The 22,423-nt window shown below is 51.7% G+C and overlaps 9 protein-coding genes across 9 annotated transcripts; 3 read left to right on the top strand and 6 right to left on the bottom strand.

Annotated features, from left to right (window-relative positions):
- Positions 1-843: 843 nt before the first annotated feature.
- A1O5_03388 (uncharacterized protein) lies at positions 844-2,613 on the top strand (the record flags this gene model as incomplete). The annotated part of the gene is made up of 5 exons (XM_007743999.1): positions 844-889; positions 975-1,239; positions 1,293-1,727; positions 1,774-1,997; positions 2,057-2,613. 5 exons carry the CDS (start codon positions 844-846, stop codon positions 2,611-2,613), a joined length of 1,527 nt encoding a protein of 508 aa, XP_007742189.1.
- A 50-nt stretch (positions 2,614-2,663) lies between these two features.
- Positions 2,664-4,331, bottom strand: A1O5_03387 (uncharacterized protein; the record flags this gene model as incomplete). Its single annotated transcript, XM_007743998.1, has 4 exons — positions 2,664-3,152; positions 3,204-3,843; positions 3,893-4,066; positions 4,114-4,331. 4 exons carry the CDS (start codon positions 4,329-4,331, stop codon positions 2,664-2,666), a joined length of 1,521 nt encoding a protein of 506 aa, XP_007742188.1.
- A 545-nt stretch (positions 4,332-4,876) lies between these two features.
- On the top strand, positions 4,877-6,016 carry A1O5_03386 (uncharacterized protein; the record flags this gene model as incomplete). The annotated part of the gene is made up of 1 exon (XM_007743997.1): positions 4,877-6,016. The coding sequence occupies one exon, from the start codon at positions 4,877-4,879 to the stop codon at positions 6,014-6,016; it is 1,140 nt and encodes a 379-aa protein (XP_007742187.1).
- Positions 6,017-7,565: 1,549 nt separating this feature from the next.
- Positions 7,566-8,449, bottom strand: A1O5_03385 (uncharacterized protein; the record flags this gene model as incomplete). The annotated part of the gene is made up of 2 exons (XM_007743996.1): positions 7,566-8,135; positions 8,198-8,449. 2 exons carry the CDS (start codon positions 8,447-8,449, stop codon positions 7,566-7,568), a joined length of 822 nt encoding a protein of 273 aa, XP_007742186.1.
- Positions 8,450-8,661: 212 nt separating this feature from the next.
- A1O5_03384 (uncharacterized protein) lies at positions 8,662-9,453 on the bottom strand (the record flags this gene model as incomplete). Its single annotated transcript, XM_007743995.1, has 1 exon — positions 8,662-9,453. The coding sequence occupies one exon, from the start codon at positions 9,451-9,453 to the stop codon at positions 8,662-8,664; it is 792 nt and encodes a 263-aa protein (XP_007742185.1).
- A 1,075-nt stretch (positions 9,454-10,528) lies between these two features.
- On the bottom strand, positions 10,529-12,591 carry A1O5_03383 (uncharacterized protein; the record flags this gene model as incomplete). The annotated part of the gene is made up of 7 exons (XM_007743994.1): positions 10,529-10,820; positions 10,876-10,910; positions 11,012-11,155; positions 11,255-11,768; positions 11,820-11,956; positions 12,015-12,453; positions 12,506-12,591. 7 exons carry the CDS (start codon positions 12,589-12,591, stop codon positions 10,529-10,531), a joined length of 1,647 nt encoding a protein of 548 aa, XP_007742184.1.
- A 1,209-nt stretch (positions 12,592-13,800) lies between these two features.
- Positions 13,801-15,915, bottom strand: A1O5_03382 (uncharacterized protein; the record flags this gene model as incomplete). The annotated part of the gene is made up of 1 exon (XM_007743993.1): positions 13,801-15,915. The coding sequence occupies one exon, from the start codon at positions 15,913-15,915 to the stop codon at positions 13,801-13,803; it is 2,115 nt and encodes a 704-aa protein (XP_007742183.1).
- Positions 15,916-16,855: 940 nt separating this feature from the next.
- On the top strand, positions 16,856-18,788 carry A1O5_03381 (triacylglycerol lipase; the record flags this gene model as incomplete). Its single annotated transcript, XM_007743992.1, has 3 exons — positions 16,856-17,493; positions 17,603-18,495; positions 18,631-18,788. The coding sequence occupies 3 exons, from the start codon at positions 16,856-16,858 to the stop codon at positions 18,786-18,788; spliced, it is 1,689 nt and encodes a 562-aa protein (XP_007742182.1).
- Positions 18,789-19,217: 429 nt separating this feature from the next.
- Positions 19,218-20,983, bottom strand: A1O5_03380 (catalase; the record flags this gene model as incomplete). Its single annotated transcript, XM_007743991.1, has 2 exons — positions 19,218-20,817; positions 20,880-20,983. 2 exons carry the CDS (start codon positions 20,981-20,983, stop codon positions 19,218-19,220), a joined length of 1,704 nt encoding a protein of 567 aa, XP_007742181.1.
- Positions 20,984-22,423: the final 1,440 nt, after the last annotated feature.

Below are 22,423 nucleotides of genomic sequence, written 5' to 3'. Positions count from 1 at the left end.
GTGACCTGCTTTTGGAAATGAAGTGGTGCCGCCCTAAACAAGGCTGACAAGGCTGGCACATCAGGACGCAACAATGTCAACCAATGTTTCCCAATCTACTCTATATTCTCCATTTCCTCCGACCGGCTCCTTATTTAGATAATGCGCTCCTGATTTCACCGGCTGTTTGGTCGGCATACTCCTTCTTGATTTGTGATCTATGAAGCAAGGCGTCCTGCTGCTCTTGAGGGTGTCTGACCGCGATTAACTACAAAGACCTAAGTATGTCGACGCCCTGCCTGAGACGAGATAGATGTGAAAAGCGAAAATGGACCAACGACAGGAATTAGGGCGAGAACGGACTTTGAGATCACCACCGCAGTTTTGCGCTACATAACTTCAGCGTAACTTCTGCCCATCTGGGTCACAACATTGAGGACGCAGACGAATTGGAGCTTGCGTGCGAGGCGGCGAATTTGACGCTACTTTTAACCTCGCATTCGGCCAACCAAACTGCGGCTGATATCAAACTTCTTTCAGATATTCTCATTTCTGCTCTGCTCCGCGCTAGGCCTGTCAATGTGGGTAATAGTACCTCGAGTGTCACGGTCTGTTTGAAGACGAGGGGTCTGTTGATCGCTTCTTGTTCGTTCATGAGACCCTAATCGAAGACTTCGAGGTACCACAAAAGGCACCGAAGCCTCATGTCCTCAGACAAACCACGGGCCGCCCGAGCTTGCGCCCATTGTCGAAAACTCAAGACACGCTGTTACGAGTCTAGATTAGCTGGGGGTCCATGTCTTAGGTGTGAGAAATTGGGTGCTCAGTGTTCACTGGCCGCCGAGCGGAGGGCAAGATCTCCAAATGGTGCAGATTCACACAATTCGACAAGCAGCACCCAGGACGCCAGGTTGGTCAGGAACATGTGCCGGGTTGCTCTGTGGCTGACTCCTTCAGACTTGCCCGTCTCGAGAGAGCTGTGGACCTTATCTTAGGTCGTCTCGGGATCGATATAGAGGATGAAACTGTGCCAGATTTCACACCATCCCATCCGTCGCAAGCCCAACAGCGAGAACCATCAAACATTACAAGGGCTACGGCAGCGGCCCCGGTCTTCGTTATTCGAGACCTTGCTACAGAAATTGGCGTGGAATCTCCAACAGCGACTCGGAGTGCTCAGACAGCAACGGACATTGGAGACTCGGACTTGATTGTAGACGGCCTTGTGTCGAATCAGCAGGCTTCGGCCCTGCTCACGATGTCGGTGTAACGCTTCTATATGAACGAAACAGCCACTAATCTACTTAAGACAGATTCAATGAGCACTATGGTCGCTGGGTATTCTTTGACGCCCAGATCTCTTCGGATCACCTCTTTGAAGAAGTCAAAAAATCACCGCTTCTGTTATGTTCCTGCTGTCTTATCGCTGTTCGACATACCAACGAAGAAATTGCATCGAGCCTAGCACCAGAGCTATTTGAAAAGTCGAAGACGCTATTATCCACGGCACTACTCTCCACAACGCAAAATATTGACTTCTTTCAGGCAGCTCTCATCTTATGCATGTGGTCCACCACGGTCGGACAAGTCCCTTTGAGCATCGATAGCTGGCTGCTGAGTGGTTTCGCGATTCAACATTGTATTTCCAGTGATCTCTTTGGAAATGTCCTCAACCAGAGCTCTCCAAGCACCAAGCGTGACCTGGGACTGTTGAGGCTCTGGAATCATCTTTGCTTGGTGCACTTGCAGTAGGTGTCTTTTCTTTCCATAAATCTGCGAGGCTAATTCGAGGAGCTACTCTGTAGGGACGAGGCGCAAATCTATGATCGGTCGCGCGCAAGTCGACAGATGTCGAGACATTCTGGCTTCTGATCATGCAACTAATTTCGAAGCACGGATGGTGGCAGAAGTCTGCTTGTACTGGATTTTGTACGAAAACTGCTGTTTGGCAGATGTCGATCTTCCCAAGGCACAATCTGCCTTGCATCAATGGAGACAAGACTGGAAGATTGTTCTAGGTTGGTGCACATTTCTGAAACTCTGCAGCTCTTCCACAATCTGATAAGTCATTACCCAGATCAGCCACGGTCACAGTTTCTCGAAATGGGCTTTCGGTTTGCTCAGCTGCTTGCATATGATCAATCTCTGAAGACTCGATCCGCAAGCGTCCGAGAAAGTCTGCTGTCAGAGATGGTTCGTCTTTCGGCTGCAATCATGACGCTTGCAATGGAAACAACAGATGAGCGCACGAAGCACTTGAGCGACCACATATACCATATGATCACCTTCGCTGCGGTTACTCTTTGTAGACTCTTACATATGTATGAAGAGCAGTTGGCGCGCTCTCACGACATCGCGCACCTGGACACGCTGATTTCGACGCTTGTACCATGGCTCAAGTCTATCGGACTCTCCTGCCACGCCGCCTTCACGCTCGGCGATATTGTCGCTGCTTTCCACAAGAAGTTGCGCCCTCTCGCGGGACCATCGTCGACGGCATCTGACGAGCAGAACATCTGGGCAGATATGTCATTCTGGGCTTCCTTCCCCGATATCCTTGGGCCAGAACCGACGAACACTACTACTTGGGACTTTTTACCGAACTGGGAGCCATTCAATGAAGCCAATTTCTAACTCATGGCTGCGCCATTTCTATCTGCTGGTAGAACCACGAACAGCTGGTACTATTTACCACCGTATCTTTTCTCTAGATACCGGAACACTGGGAAAGTCAACGCGGAAAAGGCAAAGGTTAGCTCGTGGCCAATGTTTGCGCCTTTGCTTCCAATCAACCTCGCGATCGGAGCTGTATACCAAGCTGTCTTCATTCCCAAAGCTGCGCCCATGAATCCAAACCCAAAAGCTCCGATTGCCGCCCAGCCGAAAGGAAGGAGATCGGGCTGGTTCCAAGCATCCAAGTTATATCGACTCCAGCGATGTGCTCGGAAGATGATATGTTCCTCTGCAACGACGGTCAAATGAATGATTGTCCAGTAACCAATGATGCTCAGGAACGTCTGAAGGGTATCATTGAAGAATTCAGCAGCGCATGCACCCACGATGACAGCTACAATAAATCCAAGAGTGACCAGAAATATTCGAGGAATGCGGGCCGCCCATGGGCCAAAGTTCTGCGCATGCATGGCGAAGGAATAGTTGTTCGGGATGTTGTTCTACCTATTGTCAGCTTTGTGAACCTGAGCAGAGTCTCCAAGATGACTTACTGGAATGGCACTTAATCCTGCAAGCACCAGAAGAAACTTTCCGAACCCTCCAGCCGGTTCCAATGCCAATTTGAGGGGACCTCCAATGCCGTCCTCCTTGAATGCCAACTTCCAGTGTGGATTGATCTCAGTGCTAGTATATAGCGCGGCGCCTAGGGTCTGAACCAGGATGGTGGGGACGGCGATGCCCACATAGGTTGCAATGAAGATACGAGCCCTGGACGTGTTAACTGGCATCCTGACATTATAGTCGGCAGCGCAATTGATCCAAGACACCGCAAAAGAGAATATGACCGCAATGTACGAGAGTGACGCTGCTGCCCCATTTGCCCCGGACGGAGTCTTGATAGCATCTCCAGAGAAGTGTGAAGAACCGAAACCGGCAGTGAAACACCAAACCACGAACGGGGGAATCCAGAGGAAAGCGTCGAGATGATGGATCCAATGAATACCAAGGGCGCAGATGACCCAGACAGTGGTACAGATAATGACAACTCCGAGCCACGTCGGGCATTTCCCGTCAGAGAGCGCAGTCAGAACGGATGCCCCAGAGATGGAGTTCACGGCATTCCAGCCCGTTGTCGAGACCATCGAAAAGACGACAACAAGAAGATTGCCCCAGTAGCCGAAGGAGTAACGACTGCGATCGTCAACGATGCAATATTAAGAGTGTCAAGTGGACTCCTTACGAAAAGGACGTCATTCGCAATCCCGTCAATCCAAATCCTGCCGTCCATGCTGGAATCATGCAGCTGAAGACATTGACCACTACGATAATAGCAAAACAATCCCAGAACGACAAGCCAAGGCTGCCGCCCAAAGATCCGACATTGAGGGTTGCTACAGCCATGTTGGCGCTCATCCTGGGAAGATTAGCCAGCTGGTCTTCGCTTGCAAGGGACCAGCTTACCAGAAAGTGCAAGCATTCCACACCTTGCTGGTGTTCTGACGTCGTTGGTCCTCTGTCACCCGCCTAATGCCGCTCGTCTCGACGGTGAGAAGGATGTCTCTCAGCCATGGCTTGGAAAAAGCCCTGACTGGTAGAGCTTTTCCCTCCATGGGGTCATCAACCACGTCATGAGCCTGGTTCTTCACCAGAGAGGGCTTATCGTCGGGGTACTTCTCCATGATGATGCGCTTTCGGTAGATTCTGGCTTGAAGGGAATGCCAATAATCCTGCTGCGATCCGTTGTCACATTTTGACCGGATTCGAGCTTTCTTTTATGCATCATCTTCTCCAACCTTCTCAAGCCTCACTTGTTCACGAGTCTCTCCCCCCGCATGTGTTGATAAGACTACCCTTATCCAAGACGGCAATCCCGCAGGCCCAGATATCGCGATGCTGTTACGCCCTCAGCATGCCGTGTGGAGCTGGGCGTGCCGGATCTGCCTGCGGGATCGCCTTAGGTCCATCTGTCAGCCTATTGGTCCACAAAGTTCGCAACAATCAGACAGTCCCAGAGACGTGGTGCAACATACAGAATGCATACACCAAGGTCTATTATGAATGGCGGAATCCGCCGTGATGCCAGAAAGGTCTACAGCTACTACCTCGGAGCACGGGTGGTATATATTTTCCTACGAAGTCCAACAATGTTCGCGCTTTCAGTTCACTCATATCACAGTTCCAATACAACATCTGTTAATCTCCACCATCCACCAGACACTGAGCGATGGAGCAAAGTACACTCGCACGTCGTGGAGTCGGTCTTCGTGGCCTCGACCCTGACTTGGTATGCCCAGGTTATCTTCTCTATGCCCACCTCACCAGCCCGGGCACCGTTCGGTTGATTGCGAATGATGGAATGGAGGTACACCGCTGGAACATCCCTTACCGACCTGGGCGTCATGCTCGCATCCTCCCCAACGGAAACCTAGCTTACAACGGCGTTCACCCTGATGGGCCAAATTTATTTCCCATGTGGCAGAAGTACCGCGGCGGAGTAATGATGCAGGTCGATCCCGATGGCAAGGTCGTGTCTGAATATCGGGATCCGCTGGCACATCACGACCAGCACCACCTCGACAATGGCCAGATCCTTTATACGACACTGGAGGCTCTCACCTCAGAACAAGCCGGGACAGTGCCTGGCGGCATTCCTTCCTCCGAAGCGCCAGACGGGAACGTCTACGCAGACTGTATCAAGCTCGTGGATCCTACCGATGACGGCAAAGTTCTATTCCACTGGCGCGCCATCGAACACCTTGACCCTGCAAAGTTCCCTCTCCAACCGCACTACGCGCGAGAACATTGGCCACTTATCAACAGCGTGCACCTGCTCAGAGACGGCAACATCCTCGCATCCCTCCGAAGCGTGTCGGCAGTCGTCATCATCTCTCGTGAAACCGGCGACGTCGTCTGGCACCTCGACAGCACGGTAGTGGCCCAACAGCACTGTGCAAGCGAACTCGAAGAAGACGGCAGCATCCTGATCTTCGACAACGGCACCTTCCGTCACCAAGAGAGCTCGGCCTATTCCCGCGTGATCCAGGTCGACCGGGCGACGAAGGAGATCGTGTGGGAGTACCGCGACCGGTCCTTTCCGGGCGCCTTCTTCACCCCTTTTATGGGCGGCGCGCAGCGCCTGCGGAACGGCAACACGCTCATCACCGAGGCGGTGTTTGGCCGCATGTTCGAAGTGACGCCCGACGGCAGCATCTGCTTCGAGTACATCAACCCGCATTTTGCGGACTACAAGCAGCTGAACGCGCCCGGGCTGGAGGAGATCGGCTTCGACTATCCCGCCAACGCGGTCTTCAGGGCCTACAAGTACACGCCGGACCAAGTGCCCTGGCTGCGCCTGCCGAATTAAGGAGACGTTCACACCTCCCTCCCTCATCGAACGAGCACGACTTCTTGTTACAGTGCTTTTTCCCCAGAGGTTAGGGAAGGGACAACAAAGGCAGTTGGCTGGTTGGACATGGACATCTTCTCGAGTCCAGGAGGGAATTGTTTCGCGTCCATTTCCTTGCTCTTTCAAATTTATTCGTCAGTCAAGGATTTCTTTTCATAAAAAAAGACATCCTGCTCTTTTCCACGTGGCATAGGGATGTTTCGGCGAAAGTCTTTTAACAGATGCAGGGTGAATACACTATACTTCACCGCTCCATCAGAATCACTTGGAGAAATTCCGCTTCGTGACTACTTGAGCAAGGCGAACCTTTGTCTGCCAGGAATCAGAGATTCTACCAACGACATTCTTCCTCTTCTGTGCCGCCGGCTTGGAGCACAACATCTGATCCCCAGAACGTCACGATTGGCGATCCAACATGATACTCAATGGCTTTTATCTCCTTGCATGCTCATACATCACCGCCACCTTCCTCCTGCTCCTCTTCTCTTCCCAACTTGCGAGCGCTGAACTTTTGACCGATGTCAGCAGCGAATCCGAACCCAAAGTAGATGGTGGCATGATCATACCTCGCGGAGCAAAGATGAACGGCACTTGCGAACAGGGGTACGAATGGACCGTCATCACTCCGCTCTCAGCTCAAGGCGCCACGTGTTGTCCGACAGGATACAGAGGGGAGGAGGCAAAAATCTTGGGAGATCTGGCGGGGACGTTCTGCTGTCCAGAGCACATTGACAAGATACCATGCGACGCCCACGATCGCAAAATGCCAAAGACACCGCTCACCTGCCCGCAGCCAGGGATGTTGATGGGGGCGCTATGCATGTATTATTATTGGTAGAGTCTCGTCCTGCCACGGATCATGCCAGAGAGGATCGAAGAGTTGGCCTGAAGCTGCATCGAGTGTAGCCAGCGGCAACCACCGAAAGGGTGACAGCTTCATATTGTTGCTGGACTCATGACACATGGAACGAAGGGGTTGACTTATCGACCACTGGAAAGATCTCTCTTTGTGATAAGGCGGACCAGATATCAGCAATCATTGACCCAATGACCTTGAGGTGGATGTGGACAGCATCCTAAAGAGATTGCTAGGGCGACTGCAATCGGCCGGGATGGTAAATCATCCTTGACCCAGCTGGATTCCGAAAAGTCGTTCCACAGAAGCAGTTTGCGCTTGAATTCGGCCCCGTCATCTGAGCCAATAAGTCAACACAGTGGTAGTGACGGGTTTCTGTGCTGTAGTAGTCTGCTGCTGAAGCTTGATATCCATCCAGTTAGATCGGCCTTGCCGAGCTGACGACATGCTGAATTTGCTGAGAGACAAGGCTGTATTGCAGCCTCGTGTTGCTTCACTGCCAACCACCCATAGCAAAAATTACTTTACCACTCAAAAGTACAAGACCGTGATCCGCCCATGTAATATCTCAATCCATGCATGGTATCCTGTGCTGGAAGATGGACCCACGTTCAGAATTTGCTCTTCTATTGAGCAGAGTCGTGCCAAAGTTCATGACTGCTTGTTTCTCTCCGCCGTTTCCTGTACCTTCAACCTCTCGACCAACTTCCGCCTCATGAAGTCTGTTAAGCCCAGAATCCCGTCATTCGTGCATACACGATATGTCCCACTTGGCTGATACCCCCCATGGCCATCGACAAATTTTCCGCGCCCATCGACTTCCACGCTCCCGAAGATATCCTCTGGCTCCGCAATGCGCCCGAAGTCCGGTATGTGCCGTTGGTCAGAGACGTGGATCCAACCTCCACGGCCAGCGCTGCCGTGGCCGCCCTGGTCGCTGGCGCCTGAAGAGCCCGTCTGTTGGCGACGGACGGTCTGGAAGAATGAGGAGCCGGACGAAGATATCATTACCGCCGCTTGGGATTGGACCTCAGGGTCGGAGGAGGCATTCTCACTAATGACAGAGTGAAGGATAGGGAGGAATTTGGGGTTTTCGGTAAAGGACCGAGGGGTGGGCGGGAGTTGTGACGCGGTACCAATCGCTAGCGAAGGTGTAGGAGGATCGGTGGGAAGGAGGGAGAGGATGTGCGAGGAGGGGTCTTTAGGATCTTTGAAAACGTACTACTCCAAAAGTCAGTGGGATTATGGAGGTCGGGCTTCGGTGGGATGTGTGTAGACCGTACGATGTGAGGGTTGTTGCTTAACGTCGACACAGTCCGGAGGGGGACAAAGAGTCGTGGTGTTTGCCATAGCACCCGTCTTCCCGTAGTTATGTTCATGTCGTCCTCGGAAGTCCTCTGCAGGACGAAGGAGTGGGTGCTGATGTTGATCACATTTATCCTGAGAGATGTTAAAACTATTCCGGAATCCTCGCAGAGTCTTGGAGCTCTCCGGAGTCCCTTCAATGACGTCGTGAGTTGAGGGTCGGCTGACATAATGCTCAGCCTTGCACTGGAGGTTCTCAGCCTCGTCTATTGGGAATCAGAAACGTTGGTCTCTCTGCTACTACAGGCTAGTCGACGTTCGATAAAGTGAGATTGATCCCCATTACAGCTATTTCAAGGCGATAATTCCTGACATTCAGCCATGCCGTATTTCACAGTCCGGTGTAAAAATTGCAGCTTTTGACCGTCTCCTTCGGGTTCTCCTACTTCTTCATCGGCATTCCGATTTTCGCAATTTCCTTCCCATCGACCCAGGTATCGACTTTATTCGGATAAAAACACAACATGCCAATGATGCCAGCACTTTCCTGCGTCGGGTTCTTATACCACCAAGCCACGTCCTTAATTTCCTTGCCGTTGATCACGGCATTGTAATAGCTGGCCTCTCCTTTGTACGGACATCCCGTATGCGTATCACTCGGGGTGAGATATTCCCAGGTGATTGCTGTGCGAGGTAGATACCAGCGAGCAGGGAAATTGGTTTCCCAGAGGGACATGACACCGCCTTCGGAGCCGGTGTCGGCGAGACGGACGCCATCTATCTCGACACGCACTTGTCGTCCCGAAGGGAGGATATCAACTCTGTGGTACGGATCTTTAGGGTGATAGACGACCTGTGCCTGCTCTTCATACCAAGCATCAAGGGCTTTGAAGTCAATTTTCACATAGCCAACCAGTTCAGAGTTGAATGAGTCGGGAACAACAAGCGAAGGGACGGATTTATTGCCGACGCTCAAGGTCGAGGTTGAAGAGTTTATGCCAGAAATGGGTTTGTCCTCCGTGAATTTGACGGCGTCAAGGAAGTCGGACTTCGGGATCCAGTACATAGGGTAGTATCCGTTCTCCCACACTAGTTTCGCGGCAGTGGTATCGAAGATGTATTTGCCATTGAGGACTCCCCGGACACGCTTCTCAGTCCCGACAATTTTCGGTCGAGATTCCGGGTTGGGACTGAAAAGTTTGGCACCGAGTGCTGCAAGACTGCGAATATACATATTAGTGGATTTCAAGCAGGCCTCGAATCGTGTTTCTCTCACTCGGACATTGTTCTTCTTGGACTGCTAAATGACTTTGGCGAAAGATGGTTGTGGGCCAGTTGTACACGTATGATGGATCGACACGCCAGCTCTGTTATAATTAAGACGCTCGCTAGTGGATCTCAAAGAAGAGGAGTCGGAGATATATATATCTGTTTGTTGGCGCAGGCTTGCAAGACGCACAAAGACGGTTCGGTTCAACTTCAAAAGTGCCTCGCGACGAAGAACTGGAATGACAAACCTGACTGGCTTGATGCTGTGGCTGGTCTAAAGAGGCAAGAAATGTTCTTGGGTTCAGTTATACGCGCCGGGAACGACGTCCAGCCATTGATCACTAATAGCCTGAGTCTGCAGGGACGTCTTCGTATGGTGATGATGCTGACACATTGGTAAATGCCAACTATCTGCGGGGGTTGCGGGCACGAACCGAGCTCCGGAGCGGTCTTGAGGTATATTTGGGTATATCCAAACCCCGCGACTGGGCCCCATCGTCAGCCTCGGATTCGTCCCATGATCTTGTCCCTCTAAGGAAATGGTAGATTATGGCATCAAGGCTGCATGAAGACTCTAGGAACTTTCCTATTCGGGTGAATGGCACCCCTGGCGCTACGAAGACTTGCCTCTCCTGCTTTTCAATGGAAAGTCCATTCGGTGCCAATTTTGAACGTGTTCATTCAAAAGAGTTATGTTCTTGTCGCTTTGTCAATGTCTTGATGGGCATAAACTGTGATCCAAGTTGGGAAGAATGCACCATTTGTTTCCGACCATGCGTAGGCTCACTCGGCAAATACTGAGGGACCCTGGCGCACTCTTTTTCCCTAGTCTCAAAACCAACAATAAACAGGCATATGAAAGCAGAGTGCTTCTTTCTCCGCCGAACAAAGTATCGATGACAGCACAAGCCGCTGTGCACTCCTCAATGCCTGTCTATGCATTTGCCATTTCTCAATAAGGCTGGTCCCCTATTTCGGCAAATGATCCACCCATCAATCTAGGCGCAACGTCTCGGACTCGCACCAGGGTGCCTGACCCCTTACTCGTGTTCATGGTGAGTTCCTTTCTCCGAGACATATTCAGTCTGACTCCGAGTGCTGATGGCGCTGCCTCGGCGTGCTGCACTGCTCAGTCGTCGTCGGTGTTCACCCGTCTCCTCGTAGTCGATCAAGACTTCGCCATGCTTTCCATAGCGGTGAGGTTCATGCTTGGCAGTCCATACAACCGTGAAGATGTTCTTTGTCTTATGGAATATCGTGTCCATTTCCTCAAGGGAGCGGTAGGCAGTTTCGGGATAGAAGACGTACACGACTGGTACCATAGCCGCATTACTGGAACTTTTAGTTAGTTTTGACACCAAGTAATCATTTCCCTTATTGTACTTACATGACCGCAAAGACCAGATACGTTTTCCACTTGATCTGAAGATTCTTCCGTTAGCCTGGGCACAATGATAAGAGTCCCAGTGACAATATCTCGTCTAACCGCAATAACACCATTTGGAAGGGATCGGGACACATACCGAGCTGAAGCTAACCGGGGTGATCATCACCACGAGAAAGTTGAAAATCCAGTTAGCGGACGTAGAAGTCGCTGACGAAGGCGCGCGGATGCGCAATGGCACAATTTCTGAAGGATAAAGCCAGGTCATTCCAAGCCAACCGACCTATTGCTTTGAGGTTAGCTTATATTTATATTAAGAGGGAAAAAGATCAAGTGGAGTTCGGAAAGCGCATGGGCTGTTCGGAGGGCAAAGGGAACCCACAGCAAAGAAAGTGTTGAAGATGAATAAGAACATGGCTGCGACTATCCCCGGGCCCTGGCCTCCAATCTTGGTCATAACCGCGAGGACGATCATTGAGGCCGACTGACCCACGGCGCCGAACAGCATGAGCTTTCGACGTCCAACTTTCTCGATTATGAAGACCGCGATCCACGATGCTAGGAAGTACTCAGTGCCATTGCAAGCCGCCAGAATGCGGGAAATAAAAGGCGAAAGACCGATCTCGTTCTGATAGATGGTAGCAGCGTAGTATGTGATCAAGTTAATTCCCGACACTTGTTGCATTACTTGGTTGATATAAGCGAGAGCAACGCGGTGGAGATGACGGTTTTCGTCCATGGTGAACAGATCACGGAACGTTGCCTTCTCTTGCTCAAGCACTGTGTCCTTGATTGCTGCGAATTCGGAAAGAATAAATTTGTCTTGGGTCGATCTGTCGGAAAGGGCAGCGAGGACTTGTACCGCCTCTTCCTCTCTGCCTTTCAAGATGAGCCATCTGTAGAGTCTTAGCTACGAAGCACAAAAAAAAGGGAAGTATTCAGGGTACCTTGGAGATTCGGGTAACTCAAGGATGAAACAGAGGATGATTAGCGCGAAGACAATCTGGAAGGCGATGGGGAAACGCCACGACGCTTGATTTTGGATGAAGGAAGCCCCGAAGTCGATCCAATAGCTGATGCAAATCTGCGAAATGTCAGTATAAAACAGCAGATTCAAAACCTGGATGATGATTTCCAGTTACCCCGCCTGTGATTAAGGCACCCTCGACCATGACGAGCTGACCCCTTCGATGTGACTTTGAGCACTCTGATTGCCATGTTGGAACTGTTGAAGTATTCAAACCATTTCCTATCCCGGTGATTATTCGTCCAACAATCAAATGCGGTAGACTGAAGGCCGTCGCTTGGAGGATAGCGCCGACAACCATGATTGAGGAACCTAGGAAGATCGTTTTGCGCCGTCCAAGGATGTCACCGAGCCAGATGCAAGCAATAGCCCCGCAAAAACAGCCAAGGTTGTAAGAGCCGATGGAGATGCCTTGAATGGTAGATTTGTGGTTGGCTTGGCTCTGAGTCAGGCCTTGCAGGCCTTCCTTTGTTGTATCGATCTCTGGGAAGACAGAGGTAAAGGCCGGGAGGGTCAGGAGCCCTCCCATAACGCCTTGATCATAGCCAAACAGCCTCCAAGATCGTCAGTTTCGACCGCGAAATGCTGGAATCGGTGCGTACTCACAGAAAATCAATGCCTGCAATAATTCCAATTGCAATGTTGAGCTTGAGGCCGCGAAAGCCCAAGTAGCGCTGTCCAAACAACTTCATGGTAGATTATTTTGCGAGCAAAAAGCGAAATCTATCTTAGTAGAAGCACACAAGGATAGGAGGCTGGTAGAAAGCACTCTTTATATATTAATTGCACTTCTTCTGGGGAACTGACGAGACTAGGATCGGAACAGCAAAACCGCAACTGTGGAAGATGCACACGTCGAGCTCCGGGCTATAGGCCAAGAAAGAGAATTGGTCTAGCTAGCTGCTCCATATTTTCTGCCTCGTAATGTTGCATCGATGGAGACCGACCTGCAGTAGATGCGGAGAAAATCTCTTGAAGGCTCCTCAGGTTCAGTGCATCATGGATCGCCGGATTGAATAGAGCGTCCATTCGGATTACCCAAAGGGGTCATCCTCATGATGTCGGTGGCGTCCCGGACCGGGGTATGATTGATTCCCCACGAACGGTAAATCCACGTCGCATTGCCAACTGGCCGGTTGATGGGATCCCTGCGAACCAGCGGAATGAGATACGTCGTACAGAAGTATTCTCCAACCTGGATATGGCGATCTGCATCGTAAGGCCTGCCGGTCTTGCGGGCGGATGTATGTTGATTGCTGTGGAAATACTGATAGCAGACCAAGTTGAATGCGCTGCCAGCTAGGGAATGCACTCCTCCCATTGATATGCAACAGTTGTTGGATTGTAGTGAGAAGGTGACCGACAAGAGGGCTCTGGGCCGTTGGTATCCCGGTCCCATCTGGAATCTGGATCAGGGGGGCAGGCCGCTGGACAATCCATCGTGTGATGAGGAGACACATCAGGCCGGTGTGGGTAGCCGATTGACCGTCCCCATGGGACTTTGGCAGACCCCAGAAAAACTTTTAGAGCTATTCTCAAAGTTACAGGGATCCATCAAGTCGTGGTTTCATCGTGTCCGGACTTCCCAGACAGGAAATCCCGTCGCCGATGCTATGTATGTAGAACGTCCACCAGCCTTGCTCGGGTTATCAGCCGTTGAGCTAGAAAGCTTTAAGGACCACACAGTCTATTAGGTAGGGATTCACTGATGATGCACTGGTAGGCTGTCTTGTTTTCTGTAGCTGGACTTGATCTGCTCAAGTAGTACCGTGTGCCCTCGGTATTGAAGAAGTTTGACACAAATGCTGTGGCGATTGTCCAATCAGACCGTATTGTTGCACATTGCAAAGGTGATGAGAAATATTCGAGTCGTCGACATAGTCTGCAAGCTTTGGAAGTTGTCACCTGCGCGCAAAAGCTTGCTCTAGAAGCCATTCAACCATCAAGCCAATATCTTCCGTCACCTCCAAAATCCGCACGATCTTGGATCGAAAGCCCACACTATCCGCGGCATCTTTGTGGATTCCGCGCAAGTCTCGAACTTCAATTCCGCCACCCTGACAGATATTCAAGGACAAGAAAATGAACGGGGGCTTTTGATTTCTTCTAAGCGGCAGGCGCAACGGGATGTACACATCAAGCCTTGCCTTCGGAACATCAGAGAGCACATCCAGGATCAGGTCGATTGGCAACGGCTCACCAGGATCCAGCTCACCATTTGGCCTCACGAGATCGTCGAGGTCAGAGCCGGGGGTCTTCTTGTTCGTGCGCTTTAGGGGTCGGTGGGTGGATTCTGAATTCTGTTTCCTGGTGGATTGGGCCGCCATTGACGGGCATGCCTGTTGGTTACTCTCGTGCTCAGCCAGATTTCGCAGAATGCCCCAAACAACGGCGTACTGTCGAATAACAGGCAACACAGCTGCAAGCTGTTTAGGATGGTTGAACTTCAGGTGCTTCACAGGATAACACCATAGGGGCGGAGCGTGCCGGGAGGATTGCAAGGCATATGAATGCCGTCGCAGCCGGGTTGGATCTTTATCGTCAGCAATCGGTAAGACTCTAAGCCATCTCTCTTGAGGGGCGCTTCTGATACCATTGACAGCGGCAATGTTGAAGTGTTTATGCAGCGCCACTTGATATGTCGAGGTCTGCTCTTGGTTGATGTCCACCATGGCAATCTCCACGTTGAGGCCGGCTGCTATATTGAGAGGGAGGTAGACTTCGGGCTGCAAGGTGCATAAGAAGTGCATGTCCAAGACGCCTGAGGCCATATCTGTCGGCTTCTCCGTGCTTGCTTCATCTGATTCCGCCTTGACCAATGGATCTGAGCTCGACGAATCCTGGGCAGGGTCTCGCCAGTCTGGCTTCAATTTCTCGTTTCCGACATCCAGCATTTCGTGTTGGTCCTCGATAAGAACACGGTCCGAGACCCACTGCTTTGTGGTGGCGGTCGAGGGTAACCCAGGCTCGCAAGATATCTGCGCCGTGTAGAGGCATGTGGCATCGTCGACCATATCGTTGGCGATCGCTTCAGGTGTTTGGCCTAGTTCCTCCTTAGGGCCCCAAAAGTCCAATGCCAGACCCAATCTGGGCTTTCGATCCATCACAGGTCTGCCAACAGCGCCCTGTCTCAAATGTTGCCGAAGAGTTCGCCCTCTGAACTTCTCCTTCTCTGCATTCCAAATCTTCTGGAACGCATTGTATAGGTCTCCCACTGCGGTAAAGCACGGCGTTCCGCTCTCGATTCTATCGAGTTGGCTCAGGTACTGTAAGTTGGCAGCAAAAGAATCAAGAGATTTCCATCGCGCTACTCCGTCGACAACATCCAGATTTCGCAGATTATCCTTAATAACCTGGGTGCCTTGTTCTTGGAACTGAGGCTCCTCGTTTTCGGACGCTGTGTCTGATATGTTAAGCTTGAGACTAACATCCCTAACCTCGTCTCTACCACCAGCTTCGAAGTTTATCTCGAGATCGACGCAATTTCCCGCGATTGTCAGGTTATCGTCGTCCCATAGAGTGGTGAACCCTTGTAGCTGTGCAATTCTCTCCACCCCTCCACGCGTGATTCCGTGGCCAGCGATGCGACTCTTGAGCATATCAACGACCAGTTCCGCCCTGTGCAGTCGTTCTACCTCGGGGTTTATAGGAGGAGGAGCAGGTCTAACGGGACCACCTGGCAGAGTTGTGGTAATGCCCAGGCCGTCGGCACCGCTTCCCAAAGGCGTGAGTCCTGTAGCGCCCAGGGAGTTGATGAGAGCGGTTGCAGGCGAATTGAGAGCTAGCAGGTCATCATGAACAGCAGTTGCCGCCAGGGGTGTGGAAGAGGGTTGTGAGGAGACACTGACATGATGTCCGTGTCCTGAGGCTGGAGTCTTGACGGCGGGAGATTTGTAGGCGAGAGGGCGACTCGAGTTGCCTGAGGTGCCAGGTCGAGGCGAGGCCATGAGTCTGTTAGGAGGAGAGAGCTGCGGCTTCGGTGTGGAAATGTTCTGGGATTTAGTTGGTGTAGCCATGGTTGTGATTCTGGCTTCTCATGGTCACACTTGCGTTGGACTGCCCATGACAGGCCTGGCCTGACGAGATGCACCAAATCTCAAGCCGCGTCCCGCCAGTTCCGTGGCGACGACAGCGTCAACGTGAGGTCAAGTGGGTTCACTTAGAGCTCAACAAGGGAGATAGATCTTGTGTCCCTCTATGCCGCAGGTCGATGAGCATCTCGTAAGTGTTGTTGAGCACAAAGTGACTTGCTGTTGACTTCCCCGTTGTTCTCGGATCCGTCTCCGTGCGGGCGCAGGCGCAGGCGCAGGCGCAAATGTCGTTCGTGCCCCAGGGAGGAAACTCTTCCGGCTTTGAGACTTTTGAACGGCGGCAAGGTACGGTCGCGGTATACTGATGCTGTACTCTTCTCCCTGCCTAGCGAGCTAGGTATGTAATTCCTCCCTCCTTTAGCAATGTAGCGGGACCAAGACAATCACCGGATACTGATCGGCTTGATGCTTCATCAATGCGTTCGGCCCCATACGCCGCTTACTGGCCTCAAATTGGACCTGCTCCGTCTCCAAATAACACTGTCTGGTGCTCATTGATTTCTTGCAAAACCTACCAAAAGGCATTCCCCTCAGTTTGGATTTGACTGGCAGAGGCCAAAAGGCCTAGCTTGGTTAGACAAGTCATTCTGGTACTAGTATCTGCATTCCCCCGCATCCTATATACATTACTTCAAGACATCTTGCATGACGATCATCGTTGGTCAATGGTACCCTGTGATGCTACCGGCATTTTGTCCTTACTTCCTGGCGATCGTTGATGAGCAAATCCCATGGCAGAGGACGTGATGAAGGAGAAACATGACTGGAGAAGGCTATATAAAAGACCTCCTCTTGCCGTAAGTGCTCGTCTTCCCTGACCGGACGACCATAGACTGCACTGAAGAAGCTAGGAATGCTACGTAAAATGTTCTCAACACTGCTTTTCGCACTTCTCGCCTTCCCAGATATATCGTACACCGCCCTGGTTCCTCGCCAAACCAAATCTCCAACCGCTACAGTCAGAAATGGAAGCTATTATGGCCTCCACAATCCAACCTACAATCAAGACCTGTTTCTAGGCATGCCGTTTGCTCAACCACCCACAGGGGACCTTCGCTTCCGCAACCCCGTCTCGCTCAACACGTCGTGGACTGGAAACAAGAATGCAACGCAATATTCCTATGCCTGCCACGGATACGGCTCGGATGACTGGGTTTTGGGAAACCCAGTGAGCGAGCATTGCCTCACTCTCAATGTGGTCCGTCCTGCTGGAATCCAGGCGAATGAAGGGCTGCCAGTGGGCGTCTGGATCTATGGCGGTGGAGGCTACATGGGCAGTAGCCTTGACCCACGCTATAATCTGTCGTTCATTGTCCAGCAATCAGTCGAGTTGGGCAAACCCTTTATCGGAGTCAGTCTCAACTACCGCCTCCACGCATTCGGATATTTGTTCAGCACTGCAGCCCTCAAAGCCGGTGTTACTAATATGGGTTACCGTGACCAACGACTCGCGCTACAATGGATTCAAGAAAACATCGCTGCGTTTGGCGGGACCCTACCAAAGTGACCATGCAAGTTTGTCCTAGATTTTTTTTCTTTTTGGATAGTTGTTCATATTGACACAAATCAGCACGCCTTCGTCAATATCGATGTAGGCTAACTGATGCGACAGTTGGGGCGAAAGCGCCGGCGCATCGAGCGTTGGCGTGCAGCTGCTCGCCCATGGAGGGAGAGATGACAAACTCTTTCGCGCTGCGATCGAGGAAAGCGGCGGACCTATAAGTTCTACTCGCTATATCAACGCAACAACTTGGGACAAATACTACAACAACATCACACAGGCTACAAACTGCAGCACGGCTTCCGACACCTTGGCATGCTTGCGCAAAGTCCCTATTGAATCCCTCAACGCCGTACTCAACAGCAGCGTGACGGCACAAGTTCCCTACTGGGGCGCTGTGGTCGATAACGACATGGTCATCGCCACGGGAACTCGTCAACTGCTTGACGGCAAATTCATCAAAGTGCCCCTCCTGCACGGACGGAACTTTGACGAAGGCACTAGTTTCGCGACAAAAGGCATCAACACGACAGAGGAGTTTCTCGCCGACGTGATGAAAGCTGGGCCAGACAATGCGACTGCGGCGACCATCGCAGCCTTGTATCCGGACATCCCGGCCATTGGCATTCCCGCCACGTTATCAGGCCGTCCGCCTCCCTCCAACGCCTCGCTGGGGTCTCAGTGGAAGTGTGAGTCCGCATACATTGGCGATCTACGTCAGCATGCACCGCGCCGCCTGATTTCGCAAGTCTATGCGACCAACAATGTCAGCAGTTGGAGCTACCACTTCAACGTGCTGGTAAACGGGCAACCACCCGCGATCGGCGCGACGCATTTCCAAGAAGTCGCCTTCGTGTTCCACAACACCAAGGGCGTGGGTTACCACAATTCCGTGGCTGAAGATCCATTTGAGAACAAGCCGGCAAGCTACGATCGGTTGGCGACCATCATGAGTCGGATGTGGATCAGCTTCATTGTGGACGGGGATCCCAACACGAACAACGGTTTGTTTAGCCCTTCCTCCTCCTCCTCCTCCTCCTCCTCCTCCTCCTCCTCCTCCTGATGTCATTTTAATGCTTGCTTGCTGGGATATAACTAGAACCCGTGTGCTAACCGTGCGGTCCCGGCAAAACGAACAGCTACATCGGTCCAGTGGCCCGTGTACACGCTGGACAAGCCTCAAAACATCGTCTTCGACGCAAACGCCACGGACCTGCTGTACGTGGAGCCGGATTACTACCGCGCCGAAGGGGTCCAGTATATTTCCGACCGCTTTATATCGACGTATGACCGATGATGAATCCATTCCCTTTTTTTTTTTTTCTCGCGTGGCTTCAAACACATTTAAATTGCCTAACGTCGGTGACCAAGGCTGAGGTGGTCGAGACGGTGTACCCTTTGTTTTCTGTTTGAACTAGGCGTCAAGTCACGTCTGATGGAATCAACCTGTGCGGTTGCACCTAAGATCGTGGGGCTTCGGCTGAGTATGATTTGTCTCAATCTTAACCTTCTAGTCAGCCTCTATTGAGTCTCGACTCACAAGAGGAAGGAACACATTTCAGCGACGAATGTTTAGTGTTCAATGTCTAGTATCCTATTGTTTGATCTTTGAATTGAGTGAGGGAAGATGTGATCTTGTCGTGACGCCTATCGCCACGACCACTTCAGGCCCACTGTGCCATCCATCCCCTACATTGAAACCCCTATTAGTCAAAATCCTGTTTTTCTATGCAACATTCGGGATGCTGTCGTGTGAACCCTGGGTCGGGACTCCGTTATTGTCATTCCCAAACGTGGTGACTTTGACGCCGTTGGCCTGCTTAATTCCTGGATCCAAACTCATGCCGTTATGAGTTCCATTAAATTTCATATTCTTAATACCATCATAACCCTTGATTCCTGTCGCCTTTTCCAACCGCTGAGCGATATCATCGCTAACTTCACGGAAGATGGTAATTTGCCGCTTCAAGACCTCCTTGTCCCGGCAGACTTCCATCTTACCAGTGACATTTTTGATGAATCGTTGGCGTGCAGGTTCATCCCAGACTTTCTCCCACAAGGCACGTGGGGCATTGAAGTCTTCTGGTCGGATCTGGGAGAGGAAGGTGATGGCATGACCTTGGAAATGACCATGCGTCTTGTCGTAATCAATGGTTCTTTGGCGGAATTGAATAGGGTCGATGGAAGAGAGATAGTTGGCCCGGCCTCCTTGGTTGTAAAATGCCATGGGGCCATCGCGTTGGAAATTGCCGTACTTGAAGGCCGTGCGGGCGGCATTGACGGGGAGTTGTTGGTAGTTTGCACCCACGCGGTGACGATGGGTGTCGGGGTAGGAGAAGAGACGGGATTGCAAGACTGGGTCGGCTGACGGTTCGATACCGGCAGGCATGTGGGAGGGGCTGAATGCGGCTTGCTCGACTTCGGCAAAATAGTTGACGGCGTTCTCATTCAGGGTGAATTCACCGACTTTGCGCAAGGGAAATTGCTTTTGAGGCCATACGTGGGTCAAGTCAAAGACGTTGATGCCTTGCTTGGCCCAGACCTCCTCGGCTTGCTTGGGTGTCATGGTTTGGATCTCGACTGACCACTTAGGGTAGTCACCACGCTGGATGGCTTCGTAGAGGTCCTTCTGGGAGTGGTCGGGAGATTTGGTGGCGGATTCTTCCTGGGTTAGGAACTTGGTGCCCTGCATGGACTTCATATGAATCTGGCAGTAGACCCAGTCACCGTTCTTTTTGACGAGCTTCAGGCTATGGCCGGAGTAGCCATGCATGAATCGAAATCCGTCGGGAATGCCCCGATCACCCATGAGAATCATGACTTGATGGATGGACTCTGGGTTCTGTGACAAGTAGTCCCAGAACATGGTCGAGTCGTCGGCATGAGTCAAGTGTGTCGAAGGATCTCTCTTTTGCGTATGTATGAAGTGTGGAAATTTGGCCGGGTCCCTCAAGAAGAAGACGGGGGTGTTGTTGGCGACTAAATCCCAGTTGCCCTCCTCGGTCCTAAATTTGACAGCGAAGCCTCTAGGGTCTCGGGCACAGTCATGAGAACCAGCCTCGCCGCCGACTGTAGAGAATCGAACTGTGACGGGGCATCTCTTGCCTTTCGCGCTCCAGATATCGAGGCAAGTCAGGTCATCTGCAGGGTTGGTACATTCGAAGAAACCGTGGGCACCGCTTCCCTTTGCATGCACAACTCGTTCCGGGATACGCTCTCGGTCAAAGTGAGAGATGAGGTCGATCAGGTGGAAGTCTTGGAGGAGGAGAGGGCCACTCTCGCCTGCTCGTTGAGCTTCGTAGGGATGAGGCATTGGTACGCCATTGCTGCGAAGAAGTTAATCAAGTGGTCAAATGGCCAAAGGAAAGGACAGACTCGTTTCACTGACCTGGTGGCGTAGATGGTCTGCTTGGAGTCCATCTGGCGATCCGTCTCATAAGAGTTGAACTGATTGGCGACATGGGCCGCGAAGGAAGTATCGTTTGGTGCCATGATGGAGGATTTTGATGGTGTTGAGAGGAGCCTGGGCGATCTTCCGGACTGTTTCCATGAAGGTAGGGAGTCTTCACTTATATACCTGGAACGAGACGGTCAAGGGAGAAATGAGAACGCGGCAAGGGGAGAATACTAGTCATGAGGAGCAAGAGGAGGTACCCGATCGACAGAGCGACCTTGAACGGAGGGTATTGGAACGACTTTGATAGGACATCAAGGTGGAGGTCATGTCGATGCGTAAGACCAAAGAGGAGCAACGGAGCGAAAGAGGCGATCGTGCTGCGTGCTGCGTGCTGCGTGTTGCGTGTTGCGTGTTGGTCATGTCGAGTTGTGTCGAGTGTGTCGAGTGTATGACGTCGTAGAGTCAAGACCCTGTTGATATCATACTGGGTACCATGACCATCATTCTTCATTCTCCCCTGCGAGGCCCAGAGCCGCGTCATTGTCAATCACGTCCTCATCTCTGCTGCTCGTTCAACTTTGAATTTTGCATCGCCGTTTCTCTCACTGTCAGGATCCACATCCCATCGTCCCTTGCTGATGGAGAAAATCGACACCTCCCCAATGCCTGAAATATTCAATCTTGTCAATCAACATTGCACTCACTGGACATGTCCTCGCCTCGCCTCCCGCCTCAGCCTACGGGCTTAGCTTGGGCCTAGCCTCCTCCAAGTGACCATGCATGCTGAGGATCCCCGCAAAGGAAGCGGTAGTCATCACTCCCGTCAATATCCGACAGCGAGTCACAGACGCCTTTTATCCATTCTTCCCAACCCCGAAAAGGCTCTTTGCCCATTGGCGGAATGGCCGTGTTACTGTGGAAAAGAAGACGGTGGATAAGTCATTCGGCCAGAATGGGCAATGTGCCAAACTGGGCAGTTCTCGACGATGACGCTTGTCTTCAACAGGCTGCCGCGAGCGAGCGAGCGAGCGGATTATGTTTCCATTTGGTCTCCCCGAGTCCGTGTCACTTGCCGATTCGTCTGCTGTTTTTGACCTTCCGTCGTCTAACATGATTCTTGCTCACGCGTTTCAGGAAATCGAGACCTTCCCAAACCTCTGTCTGGTCCTGAATAATCGACTGCACCTCGTCGCCTGCAAATGGAGCTGCCATTGGATCAAGAACGGTGTACAGTCCAACCGCTATGGTGACCTTTGTTCAGATAATAGATGACAAGATATTGGGAATGGAGGTAGTGGACCTAGTTACTACAAGAAAAAGAGAGAGCACGGTCGGGCACAGTGATGGCGGAAACATCTTGGGGAGTGGGCCGTGACAAAGTGATGGAGAGGAGTCCAGACAAAGCATGGACAATACATATCAGCAAAGACAGGTTCAGTCTCCCCTGTCTAGATCGATCTGTGGCATCCTGGTCTTGCTGGCTGCGCGTCTGGTGTGAATGCCCCTGATCTGCTCACGCTGTACTCGGTATCGAC

This window comes from Cladophialophora psammophila (assembly GCF_000585535.1).
Source record: "Cladophialophora psammophila CBS 110553 chromosome Unknown aczJe-supercont1.4, whole genome shotgun sequence".
Classification (NCBI taxonomy): Eukaryota; Fungi; Ascomycota; class Eurotiomycetes; order Chaetothyriales; family Herpotrichiellaceae; genus Cladophialophora; species Cladophialophora psammophila.
Note: the sequence above shows the minus strand (reverse complement) of the source record. Positions and strands in the feature narration are given on the sequence as shown.